The following is a 23641-nucleotide window of genomic DNA, read 5'->3' on the forward strand; positions in this document are numbered from 1 at the left end:
CCCAATTATTGTATTTCTCTGTTTCAATGTTTGTCTTATTTTACTTCTTAATCTCTTTAAAGAAAAAATGTTTATTTCCTATTTTTTTTTTTTACACTTTTTACTTTTTATTTAACATGTTAAAGATCACAAAATTTAAAAATATTTATTTTAACTATTCGTCAAGTAATTTGAAATGGATTCTTTTATAAAGTAAATGTAATAAAAGAATATATTTTGAATTATCTTTTATTTAATGTTTATCGAGACAATCTCTATACTTTGAGATAAAATAAAATCTTTATACAGAAACCCCAGTTTATTGCATTTTCAAACAAAATGTGGAGTATTTTTGTTTGTAATTAATTACTATGTAATTGGAATAAAGTCATAATGTGGTCTAGAGTGGTGTTCTACTGTTGTGAGTAAAATCTCGAAAACATCGAATGGTGTACCCACTATGTAGTCTTGATTATCGTGTTTCATTCAATTGACACGTTTACTAATAGGAGTTGAGTAATTAATTTTGTTTACTGTTCTAAATTAGATATGAATAGTAATGTGAAATGGAGAATGGCGTTAAAATGTGGTTGGCCGGTAATTAAAAGGACGTCAAAGACTACGGCGGCGTATGTAAGTCAAAGTGGTAGTAGGTGAGGGTATCTCTATAATATATTACGCTTAAAATCTTTATTTATTAAAATCATCGTTTTGCTTATAGCCTGCCCCTCTCTTTTTCAGGTTTGATCCAACCCCTTTCCTGTTTACTGCTCACTCTCCTTTTCAATACCTAAAAGTTGGTTTCTTGTCACTGTTCTGCTCACCTTTATTCGATCTTGCTTGGTAGTTTATTGGTTGCTTCATTTGGTTTAAGTTTTGCTTTCTTTACTTGCAAACTTTGCTGGATCTTTCTTACATTATTGTCTGCTAATTCAGGTTTAATTATGCTTTACCTTGTCATCAACTGCTTCTTCAAAGTATATTCTTTTGTTTTTCTTGGATCATGCCGCTTTCTTTTCTTGCTAGTGTAAAGTTAGCAAAGTTGATTACTTTATGCAGCCTCCTTAACTACCCAATTTTCAGAATCTGATTGAGTGAGTACTGTTGTTTGATCACAACTCACAGTGTTTGATTGACTGATTATTGATTTATAGATCACAACTCACAAGGCTGAATTGAGTTCAAGCTGGTTGTGAAGATGGCGGCATCATGGTGTATTGAGAAAAGGGGTTCTATTAGGAATGACTCTTTTAGAGACAATGATAATATACCTGAAACTGGGTGTCTTTCTATTATTGTTCTTGGTGCTTCTGGTGATCTTGCCAAGAAGAAAACTTTTCCTGCTCTCTTCAACCTCTACCGCCAGGTGCAATTCACATCTTATTACTTTTGCTCCTTTGTAGGTTAACATTTGGTGTTTGCTTTTTGTTTTTGTGACAAAGCTGTATCTATAACCTAGTCATAAAAAGAAATCTGACTAATCATACCTAGTTATACCACTAGTTAAAAAAGTTTATGGAGCTCACTCGAGCAATATGCTAACTCTGGTATTGGGCTGTGAATTCTCAGGGATTTCTGCAATCCAATGAAGTTCACATTTTTGGCTACGCAAGGACAAAAATTTCTGATGATGACTTGAGAAGCCGTATCCGTGGGTGAGTATGATATCTGTTGCATTTTCATGTCTCAAATTCATGATGAAATACTTTGTTGTTCGCGTTGTCTCTATTTATGTCAATTTTCTTCAGATACTTTTTGTCTTGATCTCCTTAATATGTGATAGTGAGGATGTACCACTGCTTTGAATTATTTTTTCCAAATAGAAAACAAAAAAAAAAACTCGTATATTCTTCTGTAGGTTGTTCTTGCTAGTTTACCATGCGCCCCTGATTCTCCCCCCAAAAGAAATCTTCTCATTGTAGTTCACCTGCTTGCTGATTAGAATACTCATCCTTCGTATTTTTCACTCTACTTCCATTCATGTCTCTTGCAAACCTGGGGAGAATGCCTGGGCTTTAACAACCTTCTTTGATTGCAGGTATCTTTCTCAGGGGAAAGAAAATGAAGGAGAAGTATCAGAGTTTCTGCAACTGGTGAGTGAAAAGCTTTTTCATGTTCTTTTCACCATTTAACTGATGTTCTATTAGCTTACTCGTGATTGCTCTTTCAGATTAAATACGTCAGTGGTTCTTATGATTCTGGTGAGGGCTTTACGTTACTGGACAAGGCCATATCTGAGCACGAATTCTCAAAAAATAGCTCTGAAGGATCATCCAGAAGACTCTTCTATTTTGCTCTTCCTCCATCAGTATATCCCTCGGTTTGCAGAATGATAAAAAGTTATTGTATGAACAAATGTATGTATTTCTTCTAATAATGAGTTCAACTTTACTATTACTATGCAATCCTCATTATTTTGGTCTTTCATCAGTCGGCTTCAAAGACTACTTTAAACATTTCTGCATGGTTATATAAGATATATGCTACTGTCCTAGTGTGAATAAAAATTACGAACCTTCCTTTCTGGATGTTATTGTCTTTTTTTATAAAAAATCGCCCCTTTTTAGCTTGAAGAATTGTCATACAAAATTAATGATAGGCAATACATTCTTTAAACAGGAAGATCAAATTTAGTGCTATCGTCATCTATATATTTGTAGAAGTAAAATGGAGTGAATAGAGTTTACTTGTGCAAGAAAAGAAATATCTCCTTTTTTTTTTTTTTTTTTTTTTTCCTCAAAAAAACAAACAAACAAATTTTTCATTTTGGTGAAAATTGGTAAACCCTTGTATTAAGGTTTCATTAGGTTGCGATTTTTACAGTTTACAGCTTTGATGTTCTGTTGAATTTTTACATTCTAATTTTGATTTTGAGAAAAAAGAATTGCCAGCATACTGTATGACTTACGTAAGATATCCTCAAGTCACTGTACTTGGTCAGATTGCGTGCCAATAAGTAGCTGTTTTTATTTTTGCTTGCAATGTTTTTGGATATTCAACCGAAATTGTTAAAGATTTTCTTGCACTATTCCAGCTGATCTTGGTGGTTGGACGCGGATCGTTGTTGAGAAGCCCTTCGGCAAGGATTTAGCTTCATCTGAACAACTAAGTTCCCAGATCGGAGAACTATTTGACGAACCCCAAATTTATCGCATTGACCATTATTTGGGGAAGGAGTTGGTTCAGAATTTGGTACTTCCCAAAACACACTATTTTGTTGAGTATGAGTTCACATGGGTACGTGCATTTATCTCATATTGTATGATATCTACTGCAGTTGGTGCTACGTTTTGCAAATCGCTTCTTTTTGCCGCTCTGGAATCGTGACAACATTGATAATATACAGGTATATTTTCCCTCTAAGATACATGGTACAGTACTAATTTCTTGTAATATACCTATAAAGAAATTTAACGCAGTGCGACGATCTTCCAGCTTTAAGATTGTAGCAATCAATAGTTGAACATGTACTCTTACTGCTCTTCTCATCAGTATCATATTCGTAATCATTACAAAATTAAACAAGTTAGATACTCATATCACACTGATATTGAAAAGACGAAAGGTGCATCTGCTTACAGGGTAGGAGAGGAGGCTTTCCTCTAACTTCTAAGCATATAACGAGATGTATCTGCAACACTTAAGTTGTCAGGTTTGCTTAGCTTGTCACTCCAGGTTCAAGTTCTTGAACTATTCTGAACTACCTCCAAATACATGCCTCTCACAAATCCTAATGAGGAAATAGTCTGTTATGTAGAGTGAACACCTTTCCTGGTGGTTTAGTGTCTTATTTTGATCTGATGTATGGAGAAGAACAACATGATGATCCAATATGATGGCTGAGATCATGAAGAAAAATCTCAGTAGTCAATAATAGATCAATATTTAGATATGGATAGCAGTTAACTTACCAGTTACCACATTAGCTTCCTGTTGTCCTTTCTGTTTCTTGTACCATGTTTTCTTAGAGTGTTTTAGTTGTGATGCTCTTCACCTCCAAATGGTCACTTTGTTTCTCCACTTTTGCAGATTGTCTTTAGAGAGGACTTTGGAACTGAAGGCCGTGGTGGATATTTTGATGAATATGGGTATGCACATGGGCTATGTCTCCTAGATGAGCTTGAGAACTTCCTCTCTTTTTTTTTCTCTGTGCACCTTTTCTTATTGTTGGCATCTGTTCCCTTAACTTGAAGGATCAGATGAAGTCTTAACAGATGTTCCTAAAGAAGCCTATAAATTTTCTTCTCTGTACTTCACTAAGCTGCATTTTGGATTTTTTTTTTTGTAATAATTAACCTTATCCTTTCATCCATTTTGCAGGATTATACGTGACATTATTCAGAACCATCTATTGCAGGTGACCCATAATTATTCTGACTTTAAGGCTAACAAGTGCTATCTACTTCTTATTTATATTTTTATTTTGTACTCCTATAATATTGGTCTGAGATGAGTTTAGATGGAGTAACATGATCGGTGAGGGTTCATATAGCCGAGCCCAAACTTGTTTGGGATTGGGGTGTAGTAGTTGTTTTTGAATCATCATATCAATACCTTTGCTAGTTAGAAACTCAAAATATGGGATTTACTATACTTCACAGGTTCTCTCCTGGAAGTACATTACAAGAAGCCAGTTCATGATTATGTCTCAGGATTGTGGTAAAACCAATGCCTGCCCATTCATTACGATCTGAAAAATCCATCGACATATTAAACTTTTGATAGGTGCAGCTATGTCCTTGTGTAGGCTCGTCCTTGTAGTAATTAAAAACATCGGGGGTCGGGGTGGGGGTGGAATACATTCCTCACCCATTTTTTCCTGCTATTTTGATTTTCTATTTCTTTAATCATTGAACAGTTGAACTCTGCACTATGCTTGGGTATGTTAATTCTTACCGTTAGTGACCTTCTCAACTGCAGGTCCTTTGCCTTGTTGCCATGGAGAAGCCTGTTTCTCAGAAGCCCGAACACATTCGGGATGAGAAAGTTAAGGTATGTATCAGGTTAACACTGCGACAAACTCAATGTGGTTGCTTGCTTCTTTGTAGGATAATAAGATAATGATAATGACTTGAAAACCAACACTCCATTTTCACAGAATTGTGTGTGTTTCACTTATTTGTTTTCTTATCCACGCAGGTTCTTCAATCAATGCTTCCAATTGAAGATGAAGAGGTTGTTCTTGGACAATATGAAGGCTATAAGGATGATCCAACGGTTCCTAACAACTCAAATACTCCTACTTTTGCTACTATGGTTTTACGCATACACAATGAAAGATGGGAAGGTTAGATAAGAATTTCACAAGTTTAAAACTTGTATTTTAATGTTTGATCTCAGCTGTAGACTGCTTTTTTATTTGTTGTTTCAGAGATGTACTTTGGCTACTCCTTTTTGTCTGTATCTTGCGTATCTTATGTATATGTGGCTTACCTGCTGCAGGTGTCCCCTTTATAATGAAGGCTGGAAAAGCACTAAATTCAAGAAAGGCAGAAATACGAGTGCAGTTTAAGGATGTTCCTGGTGATATATTTAGATGTATGTGTCAGGATCTTTCTAAGGATACCATTTTTTGTCTTACTTCCTAACATTTTTGTAGATGTTTGATTGTTTAGCTCATGTTACATAGACTATCAAATTTCATCACTTATAGTGGCAAACTGCATCACCACTAATGTATCAATTTACTTGAGCCAGAAACAGAGCTACTTCTGGTTGATACGTGGATGGTATCTCAAGAAGTGATGCAACCTTGGGTTACTGTTCTTTTTTCATATAGAAATCACCTGCTCTTTGTTTTCATTTGTGAAGCATGTGATTTGATTGTGAGAAGTAGTTGAAACTTAAAAGATGAACTCTCTTCTGTTGATGATATATATGCATGCATGTCAGAGAGCTTTTCTACTTGAATAGTTAGCTCCTTCCAGTATTTCTATAAAGAAAGCTCATCTTAAAAAGTGTTTCTACAAAGGGCTGGAGCTTTAGGTTAGTCGTCAAGGAGGCTGCAAAGACAATAGTATCGCAAGCTTGGGATAGAGCTTTGATGTTCATAGGTTAAATCATAGTTGCTGCTTTTAATTCTCCCAATTGAAGTTCAGCATTGCTAGGCCATTTAATACCATGATTTCATTTTTGGTTTTCCATAAACTCTCTATGCATTCTACTTGGTCATCTACTTGTTCCCTTTGTGACTTCATTGCTGTGTATCAGATTTTCAGTCAAGTTCAATGATGGAAAAATACCTTTTGTGACATATTAAACAGGTCAAAAGCAGGGGAGAAATGAGTTTGTGATACGCCTCCAACCTTCAGAAGCCATGTACATGAAGCTTACGGTAAGAATAATTCTGTGCTACTTGTTCTGTTCAAGCTATCAGTTTGGTTGTTCATCAAATAGTTTCTGAGCTGGCCATGCCAGGAAGTGTTCAAATTACAGTGTAAGAGATATTAAGACAGAGAGAAGGAGCCACTATTTTGTTCATTATCTGAGTTTAAGAGAATATGGAGGTTCACCTATTTATTCATTGTTCATTCATTTCAAGGAAAGAGAAGAGAAGAAAAGGAACAGCTCTTTTGCTCGTGCTCCTTGGTGACACATCTTTTATTTCTCTCATGCAGGTCAAGAAACCTGGGCTTGAAATGTCAACTGTTCAAAGTGAATTAGACCTGTCGTATGGGCAGCGTTACCAAGGGGTCGTCATTCCAGAGGCTTATGAACGTCTGATTCTTGACACGTATGCTTCTCAACCTTTGTGCATGTCCTTAGTTTTAACTTGTTTGGTTCTTGCATTACACATACTGGCAGATAACATAGTGTGCTAACAATGTTTTCTCATTTCACAGAATAAGAGGGGATCAGCAGCATTTTGTGCGTAGGGATGAGCTCAAGGTACGTAGTGCATTTTGTTTTAGGTATATACATTGTACCCGTTGCATAAACACAATTGATGGTAACTCTTATTCTGTTAAATATAGGCGGCTTGGGAGATTTTTACCCCTCTTTTGCATAGAATTGACAATGGAGAGGTGAAGCCAATTCCATACAAGCCAGGCAGCAGAGGCCCTGCTGAAGCAGATGAGTTGTTGCAAAATGCCGGTTACGTTCAAACTCATGGCTATATATGGATCCCTCCCACACTATAAGTTTGGAAAAGTATTGCAGATGAGTGTTACCTTGTCACTTTTGCCATGTAGTACCCTGCCTATGTGCAAACTTATTGAGAAGTAACAAATAGTCCGTGTATCACAAATATATTTGCATGTAATAATCTCATCTTTTTTAAGCTAATAAATGAGAGTATCTGAATATTCCTTGTTTTTTACCTAATAGTGAATAAAGACCCCCTTTAACTAAAAATGTAAAATGAGGATTCATATAGCTAGCTGATTCCAACTAGTTTGGTATAGAGACATAGTCGTTGTGATAAGGTTGATAACAGTAATTCTTCTGAATCATAAGGAATAGACATAATAATGGATATAAATGATTCAGTAATTGTAGTTAATGAGTGGATATAGTGTGTAAACATTTTTCATAATAAGCAGCATTCTGTCACCTTTTCAACTCTTTACAGACAGTGACAATTAGGGTAAACGGTGAAAGAGGCGTGAGGAATCCATACTTGTTTTTTAGACCATTTATTAGTTTGCTTTCTTTTCATGTTTGACTGTTATTCCATCCCCTTTTTCTCCAAAAGTAGTTTTGTGAACTACTCCGTTAAGAAAGCAAGTGTTGTGAGTGGTAGAATTGTCAAGGAAAGAACACCTTGGAAGCCAAGTTTTTACCCCACATGTCACAAGTGTAGACAATGAATATTCCATTAAAAAAAAAACTTTTATCATAACTTTGATATTCTTCTTATCATAGATTCCCTAGGCATCGAAACCTAATAAGAAAATAAAAGTATTCCTCTAATCATGCATGCTATTTCTTGATCCGTTATTAAGAGGCACTTGAATAAGTGACTCATCAATATTATCTAGTATAATGAGTCAATAACTTGAACGTGTTTGGTCTAGTTCTCTTGTATTTTATTATTTTGTGGCATGTCAATTGTCAAAAAAATTGCTCTGCAAGCATAAACACAAAGTCTTGTATTAATTTGGTAAGTGAATTACATGGAGATGTGATAATGACGAGTGTAAGAGACAATTAGTATACGATTACCAACTAAATTGTTAATGCCAATGTCTTTGAGAATTTTTTTTTAAATTTTATTGGTCCCCTACAACATATATGATATATTTAGGCAATAGATGTCAATTTTAAGGTACTAATAATATACATCTTTACAAATAATTGGAAATGGATGAGAAAATGACTAAATAAAAATATTACTATTTAGAGAAGAAAGTGAATGAGACATGATTGGATCCTTCCTTAGTGTGTAAAGAACTTCTTCGCTAAGAAAATTATCCTTATTTTACCACCCTTTTCTAATGATGAAATATAAATCATGTGATTTCATACTAATTAATTTTAAAATACTTTTAAGTTGAATTTCAAATACTTACTTGTATAACTATTAGCCCCACCCTAGAACCATCCCAACAACCAAAATAACTATTATGTTTGGTCATAAAATTTTATTTTTTTTAAATTAAAATTTATGTTTCAAATCTGAGCTTATTTAAAATTTAATTATTTTTTCTTTTTACAAAACAAATCAATTTTTTTAATATACAATCAATCGCATTAGAAAGTAAAATGCAGGCCCAAAGAGGCCCAATTGGTAACCTAATTTATACGGAGGTAATTGAAGTAACACAAAAGAACAAGTCTCTCGCGCCACATCAATCTCTACCAATCGACACCTATAGTTCAGAGAGACACATATACAAATTCTCTCTCTTTCACCAAAATTAGCGATTCTCGAGAGTATGTAGATACAGGAATACCTATACATCATCACATTGTATTGTGTAGGTTTTATTGTACATATCTGCGCCACTATGGTAATTTCCATTTTCTTTCTTTCTTGGAATTGTTAGATTCCTTTTATCATCACCGCTCTCTTCTCTTATTCTTATTCTTATTCTTATTCTTATCTCATACTATATGACTTGAATCTCTCTCTCTATCTCTGTCTCTGTCTCTCTCTCTCACGCACCCACACATTAGATTTGTGTAATACACCGTAAATATGTTTCCGTAGTAGCTGGGATTTGTTCTTTCTATTGATTACTGTTTAATACCGGAATGTGGGGTTCGATTTTGGTGAATTTTGATTGATCCATTGCAACAATTTGGGGAATTTTGCTTGACCCATTTGGGCGCTTCACAGGAAGCTCTGTGAAATCTTTGGGTGCTTTTGTTTTAGTCTGCATTCGAGAATTGAGGGTTTTCTTGTTCAATACGTTCTGCGCCTAGGGCACGGCCTATTTTTTTTCTTTCTTTTTCCTTGGGTATTGGGTTGATTTTTAGAGTAGACGATATGTCCTTGAATCGAGAAGAACGATTTTTAGCTGGGACCAAGTTAGATAATAGTTATTTCGATAAAGAATACCCAAATGAGAAGCTTGACCGATTTGGTGATTTTTGGGGTTTGAATCGTGAAATTGACAAATTTCATGATCACAAATCTGGAAAAACTGAGATGATTTCTGATGGTATTAGTGATTTTTGGGAGTTGAATTGTGAAAAGGGCAACTTTCAAGACCACAAAGATGAAAACACAAATATGGGTTCTGATGATATTGTTGATCTGTTGCCGCAGGATCCTTTTGATATGGATATTAGTACCAAAATCACTGGTTGGTTAGAGGGTATTAACAAAGATTTTGGGTTAAAAGATCTTGGTTTCTGTACAGATGAGATTGAGGTTGATGTTCAATTGTATGCGGAATTTAATATTGTTGTAAAAGGGGCAATCAGAGTTCACCAGGATGTAGGGGAAAACTCCTATGTGTCTGAGATTGATATAGGAGAGGGATTGCCGATGGATGTTGAGATTGAGGATGTTATGAATTCCTGTTATTGGGTTTTTAGAGATGCAGCTCAGGAAGATCAGTCGGACATGAATGATCATTGTGATGCAGATGGAGGTGCTCCTTCAGATGCGCTGTATTTGTCCCTTAATTATCTTGGATTGAGGGACCTTCTTTCTGTTGAAGGGGTTTGCAAAGCTTTAAGAGATGTGGTGCGTAGTGATCCACTTCTGTGGAGAAATATTCACGTTGATTATCCATTGAGTAATAAGATCACAGATGATGTTCTTATAAAGTTGACGGACAGGGCTCAAGGCCATCTTCATTCTCTGAGTCTTGTGCACTGCCCAAGGATCACTGATAGTAGTTTGAATTGTGTGCTTGAAAGGAATTCTAGCCTGAAAAAGGTCAGCTATTCTCTTTTGCTGCTTACCTAACTATGTTTGTTACTTTAGATCATTCTAGTTTCTTATAAGATGTAATCATATGTTAGACTTACCGTGATTCGTTTTGTCTGATAATGAATGTAAGGTTTGCATAGCATACATGTTTGTCATTCTTATTATTGCGCTATTATTTGTTGTACTCTCACCTTATTTGCCTCACATACTTTTTGTACTCTCACCTTATTTGCCTCACATAGCAACTTTTCAATGTGTCAGTTTTGTTCAAAAAATGTTATTGATTGGACTTGGCTAAATGTAACATTATTTCACTTGTTATTGTATCTAACCCTATCTGAAAAGGTGGATATCAGGATCCTTCACTGTTGAATTCCTTTGTTTTTCTTCCCTTTTGAGTGTTCATACTATTCTACATTATGGCATCTATCACATCTTAATACTGCCTCTATAATGCACTTATGTAGTTGTTCATATTTTTTGAGAAGATATTATAATTCTTTATTTAAATATGTATTGCTGAAAAATAAAACATGTATTGCTGAAATTATCAAGTGAAAAAAGTTATAGAGGTATTTTTAGCAGAATTTAAAGCTCTGGAGATTCTGTCTCGGAAAACAAGAGAATTGGTGCAGTGAAAAGACCTAGTTTAGCCTTATATTACTGAATTGAGGCAATTCTTTGGCTTTTAGATTACACCAATAGACCTATTCTTGGAGGTTGGGTTATATTCATAAATTTTATTTGATATAGAGACATCATGTATAACTATCATTTCTCTAGTTTACCAATCAAAATATGCTCGGCTATGGCCCTTGGCTTTGCCTTTTCAGGAAGTTCATCAAAGTCTCTGAATGTTTAGTAATTTTTTCATTTCCTAGTTTTAAAAAAAATAGTGTTTCATTTTTTTGTTCTTATATTTTCTGATGTCATGTATTTACTTTTATCAATGCAGCTTAGTGTCCCAGGATGTGTGAGACTCACAGCTGATGGTATTCTCCGGAACTTAAAGGTCTTAATGTCTGCAGGAAAACCCAGACTTAAGTACCTTGGGGTTAATGGATTATTTGGTATGACACACCAACACTTTGAAGAGTTCAAGGTCTTGTTAGGTGTTGATAGCAGCAAGCTGCCATCTACTCGTAAACCACGGTTTCTCCAAGGTGGCCAGTTATCTGTGTCTTCTGATGATGATTACGCTATTGATATTGAAATATGCCCGAAATGCCAGCAGCTTAGAGTAGTCTATGATTGCCCCTCAGAAAGTTGCCAAAAGAAGAAATCTACTGCTCAGTCGTGCAGAGCTTGTACTATCTGCATTAAACGTTGTATCAACTGTGGGCGGTGCTTAAATAATTGTGAATATGAGGAATTATTCAGTTTCGACAATCTGTGTTTAGATTGCTGTAGGGATTGCTATAGGGAATTTTTGGATCACCAAGAGAGGCAAGAGAGGATTACTGTTCCACTGGAAAATCCTGTTCCTAAGCAGACAAGCTGCCATTTCTTCTTTTGTGGCTAGAACATGCAGTAGGCAATGCTTCTTTTGCCTATGAGTATCAAATTGAAAGGAGTTCTTGAGTATTTTATAATTGCTGGTTGTGGTGCCACTGGAATCTGATGATTGTGGAATTGGAAGGAAAAAGATGACAGATGTGAAAGCTATCTCCTACCAGGCAGGCTTTTGTCAGTAATGGTATTGTGAAGTGAAGGAAGTGTGGACAGGGTGGGGCTTGCAGAGGGTTCGACTCCTTACACAACTCGCACTATAGTGACGCTGAATGTTGAGATAGAGAGAGCGGTGGAATTGTATGTGTTTTGGATACAACTTTTCACTAGGCGATTGAGAGGAGGAAGTTCAGTGAATGGTGAATAGCTACATTTATGGCTGAAATATAGCCGGAGTGTGCTTATATGATTTCACCAATTGTGTTTGTATTTGGACTAGACCATCAATCACCAACTAGATCTGCAGATCCAGAAAGTAAACACCAACTTCTTGGTGAAGTGAAGGAAGAAATTTGGCATCAATGTTGAGGTGAAAGGGAAACGCACCTGCCATTGATGCGTTAGCAATTAAGAACAAGGGAAAAAAATGTTGAGGTGGTATGCATTTGCTTCCAGTTCCAGTGTATTCTATATCGTTATTGTAGAACTGAATTATCTGCTGTTGATAGTGAAGTTTTCATCATCAGAGCCACCCGTAGCTCATCTTCAAAGCCTTAAAGAGAAGGGTGAGGAGAGTACTGTGGATTTCATCATCAGTGTATTCTGTATGATCATATTTGATCTTTGAGTGTTCTCTCATGCCTGAAATCAGATTCACAGGTGTCAATACCAACGCTTGGCACAGTTGTTCTCGCACAACCAGTATCTTCCTACATAACCTGCAACTACACACCTTCACTCCATGCTTCTTGCAGTGGGTTTAAGTGTTCTGAAGTTCTTCAATGGCTTTGCTCGTCGGTGGTTGATATTGTTCTTAGAGCCTGGAGCACTGCAGTGCGGGAAGCCTTTAGCATTGTTACTGGTTGTCTTCCTCTTAAGTGATCATGTGTATCTGTAAGCATATTTTATACAATTCTTGGTTGTCCCCAAGCATATTACAGAAAACTTGTCTTCTTATAAGGAAAATGAAGTCTGCTGTAGCTGATGTGCATGTATTTTCAAAGGCCTAGTGCATATGCTCCTGTAATCAGTTCAGAGCTTATGAAACAGTTTGGTGGTCTGACGTTTTGACTTCGTGCGCTTACTGCATACTAATACTGTATTGCTATTCCAAGTCCAGTGATTACTCTTGCATACATTTTTAGTTATAAGTAAAAAATCTCCAACAGACCATATTAGATTAATGCTAGTTATTCTATAGTATTATTTATCTGCTCCCAAAAAAGAAAAAAGAAAAATAAGAGAAAGATCAAGATTTACTTGCAATTACTTAATACTCCCTCCGTCCATCCTGTTAAACTTAAATTTACTAAGAGTGATTTGGTAAAAATTATTCCTATAATTTACTACTTCTTAATTCATGTGCCAGTGAACAATTATTGTTAGACAAGTTTACAATTATGGTAAAATAGAGAGAGTAACCGTTTGATTGTGTAAAGAAGTAGAAACAATGTTTTTAATGTTGTACTGCCCCCACCCCAACACACACAAGCAAATGAGGCTGAGTTTATTGAAGTATGTTTTGTATCACATGTATAACTCTACTGAAAAAATGCAGAATTTAAGGAGAGTTGCAAATGGTGTGGGCTTTTGATTTAGGCCCATAGGAAAAGAAAGAACAAACAAGATATCCCAAGGATGCCCAACTTTATTGATATACTCTATAACGAAAATATTAGTTGGAGTGAATTAATATTACTAGTTCACAATACATCCATATTTTTGGTTGAATAATTTTACTTAAATATGAGTTTGCATCGATGTCACAAAACGAATGTTATTATGGCATTTATGAGTAAGAAGATTTTGGCACCTTCATACACTCTCCAATTTTATGCAAGTACGAGTGTATTATAATTTAGATTGGATATTCAAATTCTTCTGATTTTTATATTTATTTTTGAAATATTTTAGAGATTAGATTAGGTGAGTTTATAATCCTCGTATATATTACGCTAGCTAGCCAGTAGTGCTTGTGCCACATTACACTAGTAGTGTATATACCTAATAATATTTGGAGATTTTATTAGAAGAAAGAGGTAAATTAGTAGTATTAAAAAGATGGAAAGTAAGTAGTAGTATTTGTTGGGAAGAAGTGTAATTATCATAGGATGCCTTGAAGGAGATGTACAATTGAAAGCAAATCAATAATGATTGGAAATGATTCATTCCATTTCCATGTATAAATATGATGTTGAACATTGTGGTGATATGCACTACATATATTGCATTCTTAGCTATCCCTACAGATGATTGTATTGCAGTTTCAACCCAATTAATTAATTAATAGTAATGTCAGATTTTTGTCGTTGCATTACATGTGAAAGGGTTGCTGCTATATATATTTTCTCTTATTACATAAGAGTGAGTTAAAACAGCTCTCCGTCAACGTGTTTGCTTGTTAACCGGGTATTTAGATTTCCCAAAGGAATTTAAAACAGAACGTGCTTGCTTGTTGATGAGGATGGATATTTAGGTAATTTTAAATGATTTGTTTTGTTTTTCATTGATTGAAAGATATAGGAGTTTTTGTGTAACATTTCAAGCTGCGGATGATTTGCCTAAACTAGGTCTATCCTCTCCAAATTGCACTTATATATGAAATTATGCGTAAACCTTATTGATTCCACTTATGAAACTACCTTTAGGTGGTGGACATGCCTTATGTTGTGTTTTCCACTGTTTGTCTGTGTCCATGCTATGATGTTGCTTTCTAACTGAACATATGGAAAAAGGAGTTGTGAAAGGCAACAGTGGACTTGAAATTGGAAAAAGTAGTATAAGCACTAAGCTAAATTTTGGGCAATCACATGCTGCATTATTACTTGTAGAACTATCTTTTTTCCTTTTTGATCACTCCCCTTTCTGTTTCAGCAAAAAAAGCTGTTTTATCACATGGGCATGCATATCTCTTCTTTTTTTGATAGGGATTGCTATTTGCTGGTCCCTCTCTTCTTCACTTGTCTCCCATATTATTAGTTGTTGGTAAGAATTACTATTACTTGTTAGTAGTTTTCAACAAGCTAATTTTAAGATAAAACATTTTGCCCTATGTTGGGCTGGGAACATAGCTAACTGCATTTGAAAGGAAAATGTCTTATTTATAAACTCTAGTATTTCTTATATATTTCTGTGTATTGAAAATAACAGTAACATCTCTATTTATAAAAGTAAAAATCAAATTAAATTAGGATTAGGATACACTCTAACTAACAAATTATAATTAAACATAAATAAGTAAATATTCAAAATAACAAATCCTAATCTACTTAGGATTCCTATTCCAAGTCTCCAACTTTGAATTATTATTTTCAATTGCATTGAATGAAATAACGATTTTAATTTCGAATCTTGAACTTGATTTATGTTTAAAAGTAGCAATCGCGAGATGTAATTATATATTTGTACAATGACTTTTATATATGGGGCAATTAAAATTTCGGAAGATTTCTTTCTATATAAATCATCTTTCACTGTGTGATTATCCCAAACAGATTCCTATTAATTTCAACAAAGGTAAACTACTTTTGGTTAAAGGGGTCACCTGCTGTCTACTGTCTACTGTGTAGTAATCAAATAACTTTCACCTTTAGGCTTTAGCAAAGAAACTATCTTTGAAATGTAACTCTCATAAAGAAAATTTCAAGGGAGTTCGTTGTTCAAAGAGACAGATCATCCACATTTAATGCCTCAAACTCAATTTTAGTGCATTAATTATATAAATTACTCCCTCTGTCTTTTTTACTTGTCAAATTTTGACTTAACACAATTATTAAGAAAACAATAATGAATATAGTTAGTTTATCATTTTACCTCTATTAATTAATAGGGTCCAAATATAAGGACATGTTTGGAAGGACACCCTGTAATTAGATTTGGTGTAATTGGGTGTAATTACACTGTTTGTCCTATTTGGTTGGACAAGTAATTACTTGGTCGATCTCTACTTGGTCAGCAGGTAATTGGTGTAATTGGCAGGGCTGGTGTAATTACCAGCTGATTACTTTTTATTTATTTTTTTATTTCTATTTTTTAAAAAACGTTTTTTACTTCTATTATTGTAAGTTCTTTTTTTTATTATTATTATTCTAAAAGTTTTTTATTTTATTTTATATTATTATATTTCATATTTTCTTCTCGTTCTCAATCTTACTTCATGTGATTCTATTTTTGTATTATTTATTTCTTTATGTCATGCTTATTTTCTCATTAGCATAATTTTATTAGTATTCTAATTTTTAAATTAAAATAGAATTTATTGCTAAGTAAGGTTATAGACTTGCGTTTTTTTTTTATAAAAAAATAAAATAAAATCATATTTATGTATGCTATGTTGAAATTTGCGATAAGAGTATTATGTTAAATTTATTGTTTTGAATTTATAACTTATGTTATATTTTCAGTTTCATTTGTTTTAGTAATATTGAATTCACATTGCAAGTCATTTTTCAATTAGACTTGATAGATTATCTTTTTGTCAAACATTTGAATAATTTATGATATTTTATTTATATATTAATCTTTTTATCAAACATGCATTTCACAATGTTCGTAGATACTTCATACTTTTAGTTTTTATGATCAATTCAATTGAAATATATTAATTTGAAAAAATATAAATCAATTGTTTTTAATAATATTAGTTAAGAGCCTATGTTTATTAATTAATATATTGTCAAAAAATAATATATATATATATATATATATATATATATATATATATTACATATTTAATTTAATATCATTTATAAAGTTTTTTATTTGTCTAGTATAAATTTTAAATAATTATTTTTATTTTAAATTTTTTTATAATTTTATGATTGCAATTGTGCATCTAAACAGAATATGTGTAATTACACTATGACATTCAAACATGACATGTGTAATTACACTGAGCCAACCAAACAGATCAGTGTAATTACTAGACTGTGTAATTACTAAGCTGGTAATTGCTATCATAATAATTACACCAATTCCAATTACCAAGTGGCTTTCCAAACAGACCCTAAATGAATTGTTGATACTTTTTTATTGTCCAAAATATATGAATTTTTCAAAGTTCAAGAACTTTTAATTTTTTTTCTTCTAAAATTACCCTTCTCCTTAATGTGATTTCCAACTACTTTTAAATCCTAAATAATGACCATCTCTCCTTTTTAAGAAGAGGCTGAGAAGAATCAAAAGGAGAATATTAATAAATTAGCTTTTAATTAATATATCTAAAGATCTTTCTTAAAAAATAAAAAGTGTGTTACACCTCAACAATTTATTTTTATAAGTAATAATTATCAATGCATAAGACAGATAAGGAAAGATAGTGTAAAATTTCAAATCTCAAAATTGCAAATTTGGAAGAAATCTTTGAAATTTACTCATCTTAATTACTGCTCTAATTTTGTTTATAGAATATTAAATAATACAGCCATACAGGCATGGAAGAAGTTAAAAATTGGGCATGACTTGGGGATGTATTACCAATTTACCACAGTTCCCCGGAATAAATTTTGGCGCCTTTTTTCACTTCTGCATGCTGTTTGTGAATCATCAGCTTTTTCACTCAACTGAAAAAGATCTATGGCATTCAATATTTATATCAAATTAATAAAATATAAAAACAAGTGTTTTAACATAAAAATCATATCATTAAAATTATATGCATTTTAATTGTAATTTATGACCTTTAATATAAATTATTTGATCTGATACAAAAAATGAGGTGTACATAAATACATGAATCTCTCTTTCATGAATCTTTTTTGTTAGTTCTGTGAGAAATTATCTCTGAACGTTAGTGGTAAGCAAATGCATGTCCTTTTTACTGGGCTAATGATGGGATCAATCTTTCTTCTCTCTCATCAGTATCAATCTTTTCTGGTTTTGTCTTCTCTTTTTTATAACTAAATCATGTTTTTCCATGTGTCATTCTTCACATTCTGTACTATTTTCTCTTATTGTTATTTGTATTCTTGAAGCTACTTCAACTATTGATTATTGTGTGTACTCTAAGCTTTAACATTACACATTATTTGAGTATTAATTCTTCTCTTTTGAGTACATGTTTATCAATTTACTAGTCGGTGTATATTGATTATACACATATTATACGTATATTATATATCCACAAGCTATTTTTAGTACTTATCACAGTAGGGTCTTCTCTTATTATTATCTTTAAGTAGTAGTTGTTTTGTGGGTCAAGTTCCTTTATGTCATTCATTCCTATCTCTTTGCGATTGTTAACTCTGTGAAGTTTTCTTGTTGCAGAATCTTCAATTTTCCCTCTGGAACTTGTTTGGTAAAATTTGAGCTTTGTTGCTCCAGTTATCTGTGCACTCATAATCTGTTTGTTAGAATGCCTCCAACGTATTTTCCTCTTCGGTGGGAGAGCACAGGGGATCAATGGTGGTATGCTTCGCCAATTGATTATGCAGCTGCTAATGGTCATTATGATTTGGTCCGTGAGCTTCTTCGATTAGATGGAAATCACCTTATTAAGCTCACTTCACTACGTAGGATTCGAAGGCTTGAGTCTGTTTGGGATGATGAAGAACAGTTTGATGATGTGGCTAGATGCCGCTCTCAAGTTGCTAGAAAACTGATGCTTGAATGTGACACCAAGAAAGGGAAAAATTCACTTCTTAAAGCTGGATATGGTGGGTGGCTTTTATATACTGCTGCCTCTGCTGGAGACCTGTCTTTTGTTCAAGAATTGCTTGAAAGAAACCCGCTTTTGGTGTTTGGAGAAGGGGAATATGGTGTCACTGATATATTATATGCTGCTGCTAGGAGTAAAAGTTGTGATCTTTTTAAGGTTCTGTTTGATTTTGCTATCACCCCGAGGTTTCTGGTGCGTGATGGTGGTGAGATGGATAAACATATTGGTGAGGTTCCATCTGCTTATAAGTGGGAGATGATGAATAGAGCAATTCATGCTGCTGCTAGAGGAGGTAATCTTCAGGTACTGAAGGAGCTTCTTGCTGAATGCTGTGATGATATCTTAGCTTACAGAGACATTCAGGGTGCAACACCCTTGCATGCAGCTGCTGGCAAGGGGCAAGTTGAGGTATGACTTGCTTGCTTACCAGTTTGAGCCTTTTGCATTGTTTGTTTACCAGTTTGAGGATTTTGGAAACCTCTTTGAGTACTCTTGTTGCATTCTAGTTCCCAAGAACGTCTATGATTGGTTCGAAGAATGTCTTGAGATTCAATCAATTACGGATGATATAACTAGTACATACGTTCCTCCCCACGTCAATATATTTTACTTGTTTAGGAGGAGTTTTGCTTACTTGTTCTCCCGTACAAGTAGCTATTGGGCTTGCTATGACTTTTTGAATCATGTCTTTGGTACTTCTAACTTTGTTCTTTTGTTCATCATATATCTATGAGAAAAATCGGATATTAAATTTAGGGGTCTACATGTAAACTAATCTAAAGAAAAATTTCTTAGTCAGCAATTATCTACTACTTATTGTATGAGGCTCTTGTACTAGTCACTGTACGTTAGCAGAAGGTGGTAGAATTTTGCTAATCATCTGTTTTCCCTTGTTGCCTTACTCAAGTCTTAGTTAATGTCTACTTTAAAAAGCTCTCCTGTTCAGACATCTCTCTGTAAACTTTCCCTAGCTTGTCCACTTCTAATTCGAGATGGGAATATAACTGAGATATTTGACTATGTACTTGACCTATACTTAGGAGTTAAGAGGTGAGATAATTAACTTTTCTTTTCACAGATGTTTGTTTATGACCTGATCTGAGACTTTGCAAAGACTCTGGTCAGGATTTACTCATCCATATTTTTTAAAACAGAAGAAAAAAAAAAGATCAGCTGGATTTTTGGATACTATTCTCATCTAATAATAAATGTTTGATCTCGTGTTGAAGATTACCTCGGAGCAAGCTTAGATGATGTAACTGTTGTGATCTTGAAATCTTAAGTAGCTGTAAGAAACAATATTAATGTTAGCAGTTAGGGTAATATTTTTGCAGTTCCTTAATTAAGTCTGGATTTCCTTTGTGCCTTATATCATTCTGTTAATGGTTGCAGGTTGTCCAACATCTTATAAAAAGTTTTGATATTATTAACTCCACAGACAATCAAGGCAACACTGCACTACATATTGCTGCTTCCAGGGGCCAATTAGCTGTTGTTGAAGCTTTAATTGTTGCATCAAGCTCATTGGTCTATTTGAGAAACAATGCCGGAGAAACATTTCTCCATGTCGCCATTACTGGTTTCCAAACTCCTTGTTTCCGTAGATTGGACCATCAAATCCAGCTCATGAAGCAATTAGTTTGTGGGAAGTTTTTCAACATTGAAGAAATTGTCAACGCTGAAAATAAGGATGGTAGAACCGCACTTCATTTGGCTGTCATTGGAAATATTCATTCTGAACTTGTGGAATTACTAATGACTGTCCGCTCTGTGAATGTCAATACTCGTGATAAGGATGGAATGACACCACTTGATATCCTTAGGCAACGGCCACGTTCTGCTTCATCAGAACTCCTCACAAAACAGTTGATCTCTGCTGGGGGAATTTTTAGTAAACACGATTATTCAGCAAGGAGAGTTGTAGCATCCCATTTAAAAATGCAACACGTAGGTAGCAGTCCTGGCACTTCCTTCAGAATCTCTGACACCGAAATCTTCTTATACACGGGCATTGAGCGTGATGGCAATGAAAGCGCAGATCTGAGCACCTCAACTGATCTGAGTCAACATAATGTGAACACTGAAAATGATTGTTCTAGAAATGAGGGTAAAACCAATTCTGCAAATAATGCTGCACAAAGGCTGAAACGCTTTTTCTATTGGCCAAAAATAAGGAAAGGAGATACTCAGAGGCTCAAGAAATTGGCGGATCAAAGTTCTGCTAGAAATTCAGAAGCAGCACCAGTTCCCCTTCGACAGAGATTCTCCAAGCCTTCCTCTCTTCCAAACAACAAGCGGACACTCTCTGTTAGAAGTAACCTTCCAAGTCCAACAGCTAAGAAGAAACTTGCTTCAGGGCTAGTAAATGGTGTCATGCTGGCCATACCACATCTTAGTGTCCGCCGTAGATCATCTTGCTCTAGTTCATTCTCAATTTCATCAGTGTCTTCACACACTTCATTGGACCAACAAAAGGCCACTCAAATTGAGAATGAGCTTGCTAGACCTTCTAGTTCTAATCACGCAAGGGCAAAATCATCAGATTCGATATACAAACAAAACAAGAGTTTGGTGAACCAGTACTTGTGTTTTGGTGCTTCAGAACAAACTGTCAAAGCCACTTCAAGTGAACTGAGGCCATATGAAATTTACGAGCGCTCTGTTCTATCCACGGCCTGATCTTCTAGACTCTGAGGAATTCTGGTTTATATAATCAGACATGGAAATGATGGTGATGGCTCATACGGTGGACTCCATTAATTTGGCAGGTCAAGTGAGCTCTTAGTTCAATACATCTACATGTCCCCCATAGTTTAATAGCCTACAAGAAGTAGTATCTTCGCTCTTTTTGATGTTTTAATTACATTTTGTAACACCTCTGTCGGTTGTAACTTAAAGAACTAATTTGTCAAGCTTTCTTAATTGTAGTTGTGTGCAAGTTTTTCTTGAAGAAGGATGTATAATAAAAAAATATGCTTTTAGTTTTATGAGATTATGTCATTACTGAAACTAACAGTGTTGTCAATTCCTTAAGCATGAAGTGCCAATGACCTTGAAAATGTGTAGTTTTGAACTTTTGTCCCCTTCTTGCTCGGTTGCTAACTTTCATAGACTTGTTAAACTTGAAGTTTTACCTAGCCAGCACTCAAAATTTCATGACGATCCGATCCACCTTTGAGACCATTCTTGTAAATCACCAACTTTTTGGTTAGCTTTATGTTCATTAAGATTGGGATAAAATTACAGTTCAATGCCTTTGGGCCATCTAGTTTACTATACATACCTATACAATATATACAGTCAAAATATATAGTAGTGTATAATTCGACTATGTTTAGTAAACTAGATGTCTGAGTGATACATTTAGGTAAGTTTCGGTTAACAGAAGGTCCTCTGATAAATGGACTAAACATTTGGGCCGAACTGTTTATCCTGGTAGTCTAAGTTCAAAGAAATAGGATTTCGCTCTCTAGAATGTTTAGTTTATGGTTAAATTAGCAAACTAGTCACAATCCCTAATATAATTATTAAAAATATATACACTTTAAAATAATTATTAAACATGTTAATATTTTAGAAAATAAATTGTAACTTAATATAATTAATTTATTTTCCTTTTATTTCTCAAATCAGACTCAAATTAGACCCTTTTTTACTCCTTCATCCCGTAAAAAATAAAAATAAAAATACACCCATTACCCACTTACCCCTCAGGTTTTACCTCAAATTACTCCTCCCTCTTCCCTTTTTCACCATTGTTATCTCCTTTCCTTGTTTAAGAAAATCAACTCTTCCAATTTTTTACACTTTGTTCAAGAAATCTCACAATTAATTCAAAAGGTTTTTCAACCATTGATAAAGGTAAATTCGAAGTCAACAAGTACTTTGTGAGATGTCTTGTGATTTTATTTTCATAATTACCAAGTATTTTGTATTTCGAATTTTTCGTCTTTAAACAGTATTGTTTGGTTTTTTTTGTGAGGTTTTCATATTCACCAAGTATTTTATGAGATTTTCCTCTTTTATATATTTCAGATTTTTCATTTTTTAAACTCTATTGTTCGATTTTTTTGTGATTTTATTTCCATATTTGAGATTTAATAGATTGTAGTAATCTACATTAGCATTCACACATCATATATTGTTTGATCTTTTATACATTCATAATTAATAATTTCAAATTTTGTTTATAGGTTACTAATATATGAACAAGTGAATACTGATTTGAATTTAGGTTTGGTGAAAAGAAATCAGAAAAAAACAACATAGAAGAAGAAAAAGAAGAAGAAGAAGAAAGTTGAATTGTATTCATATTAGTTTTTGTTTGTCAATTGTTTTTCTTTTACTCAGCATTTATATTTTTATTAAGAACATTGTATTTCCTTTTTAGTTTGTAGTCATTCAAATAGGTATGTCAAATTGATTTATATTTCTTAAGCATAGATGTATTCTATTTTTTTACAGCCAATTTTGTATTTATTTTTTTAGAATATTGTATCATTCCTCAACATATTGTATTATTTCAACTATGTATGCTATTTTTTTTCCCCAAAATCTTGTATCTCTATTTCTTTCATAGTAAATTTATATATTTTTTAGAATATTTTATTATTTCCACCATGTAGGCTATTTTTTTTTCCAGAATCTTGTATCATTTCATAAATCATATTCATATGTAATGATTAATTATATTGGGATACAATTGGTAATATTTTTGTAATACAAATAAAAGAAAAATATATTTGGCAATCATGTAATACAATTTTGATCACTGGATACAATTTGTAGTTTTCACTATGAAAGTAAAATACCAATTTTAATTTGAATGGTAAAGTCAACACATGAAATGTAAAAATTATTGGTATACAATTACAATGAAAACATAATAAAAAGGAAAGTTGATTTCTTTGAAATTGTAACTGATGAGAATTTTAAGTGATTTGTTCTTTTTTTTAAATATTATCTTCCCTGATTTTCTCCTTTCTGTTAGTAAATAATTGTAGTCTTGCAAA

General features: G+C 33.7%; 3 protein-coding genes across 3 annotated transcripts; all 3 read left to right on the top strand.

Moving 5' to 3' along the window:
* Positions 1–684: 684 nt before the first annotated feature.
* On the top strand, positions 685–7276 carry LOC125810688 (glucose-6-phosphate 1-dehydrogenase, cytoplasmic isoform). Its single transcript, XM_049490162.1, has 16 exons — positions 685–720; positions 1134–1345; positions 1549–1634; positions 2018–2072; positions 2150–2336; positions 3014–3171; positions 3257–3325; positions 4009–4067; positions 4300–4336; positions 4900–4971; positions 5119–5266; positions 5422–5517; positions 6243–6313; positions 6597–6712; positions 6822–6867; positions 6954–7276. The coding sequence occupies exons 2-16, from the start codon at positions 1178–1180 to the stop codon at positions 7119–7121; spliced, it is 1536 nt and encodes a 511-aa protein (XP_049346119.1). The 5' UTR covers positions 685–720; positions 1134–1177; the 3' UTR covers positions 7122–7276.
* Positions 7277–9176: 1900 nt separating this feature from the next.
* Positions 9177–13037, top strand: LOC125811085 (F-box protein SKIP14). Its single transcript, XM_049490578.1, has 2 exons — positions 9177–10312; positions 11262–13037. Exons 1-2 carry the CDS (start codon positions 9413–9415, stop codon positions 11826–11828), a joined length of 1467 nt encoding a protein of 488 aa, XP_049346535.1. The 5' UTR covers positions 9177–9412; the 3' UTR covers positions 11829–13037.
* Positions 13038–18230: 5193 nt separating this feature from the next.
* LOC125811081 (uncharacterized) lies at positions 18231–21435 on the top strand. Its single transcript, XM_049490573.1, has 2 exons — positions 18231–19037; positions 20022–21435. The coding sequence occupies exons 1-2, from the start codon at positions 18327–18329 to the stop codon at positions 21306–21308; spliced, it is 1998 nt and encodes a 665-aa protein (XP_049346530.1). The 5' UTR covers positions 18231–18326; the 3' UTR covers positions 21309–21435.
* Positions 21436–23641: the final 2206 nt, after the last annotated feature.

The sequence above is a fragment of the Solanum verrucosum genome, unplaced genomic scaffold, assembly GCF_900185275.1.
Source record: "Solanum verrucosum unplaced genomic scaffold, falcon-dt-bn FXZP01000032.1, whole genome shotgun sequence".
Taxonomy (NCBI): Eukaryota; Viridiplantae; Streptophyta; class Magnoliopsida; order Solanales; family Solanaceae; genus Solanum; species Solanum verrucosum.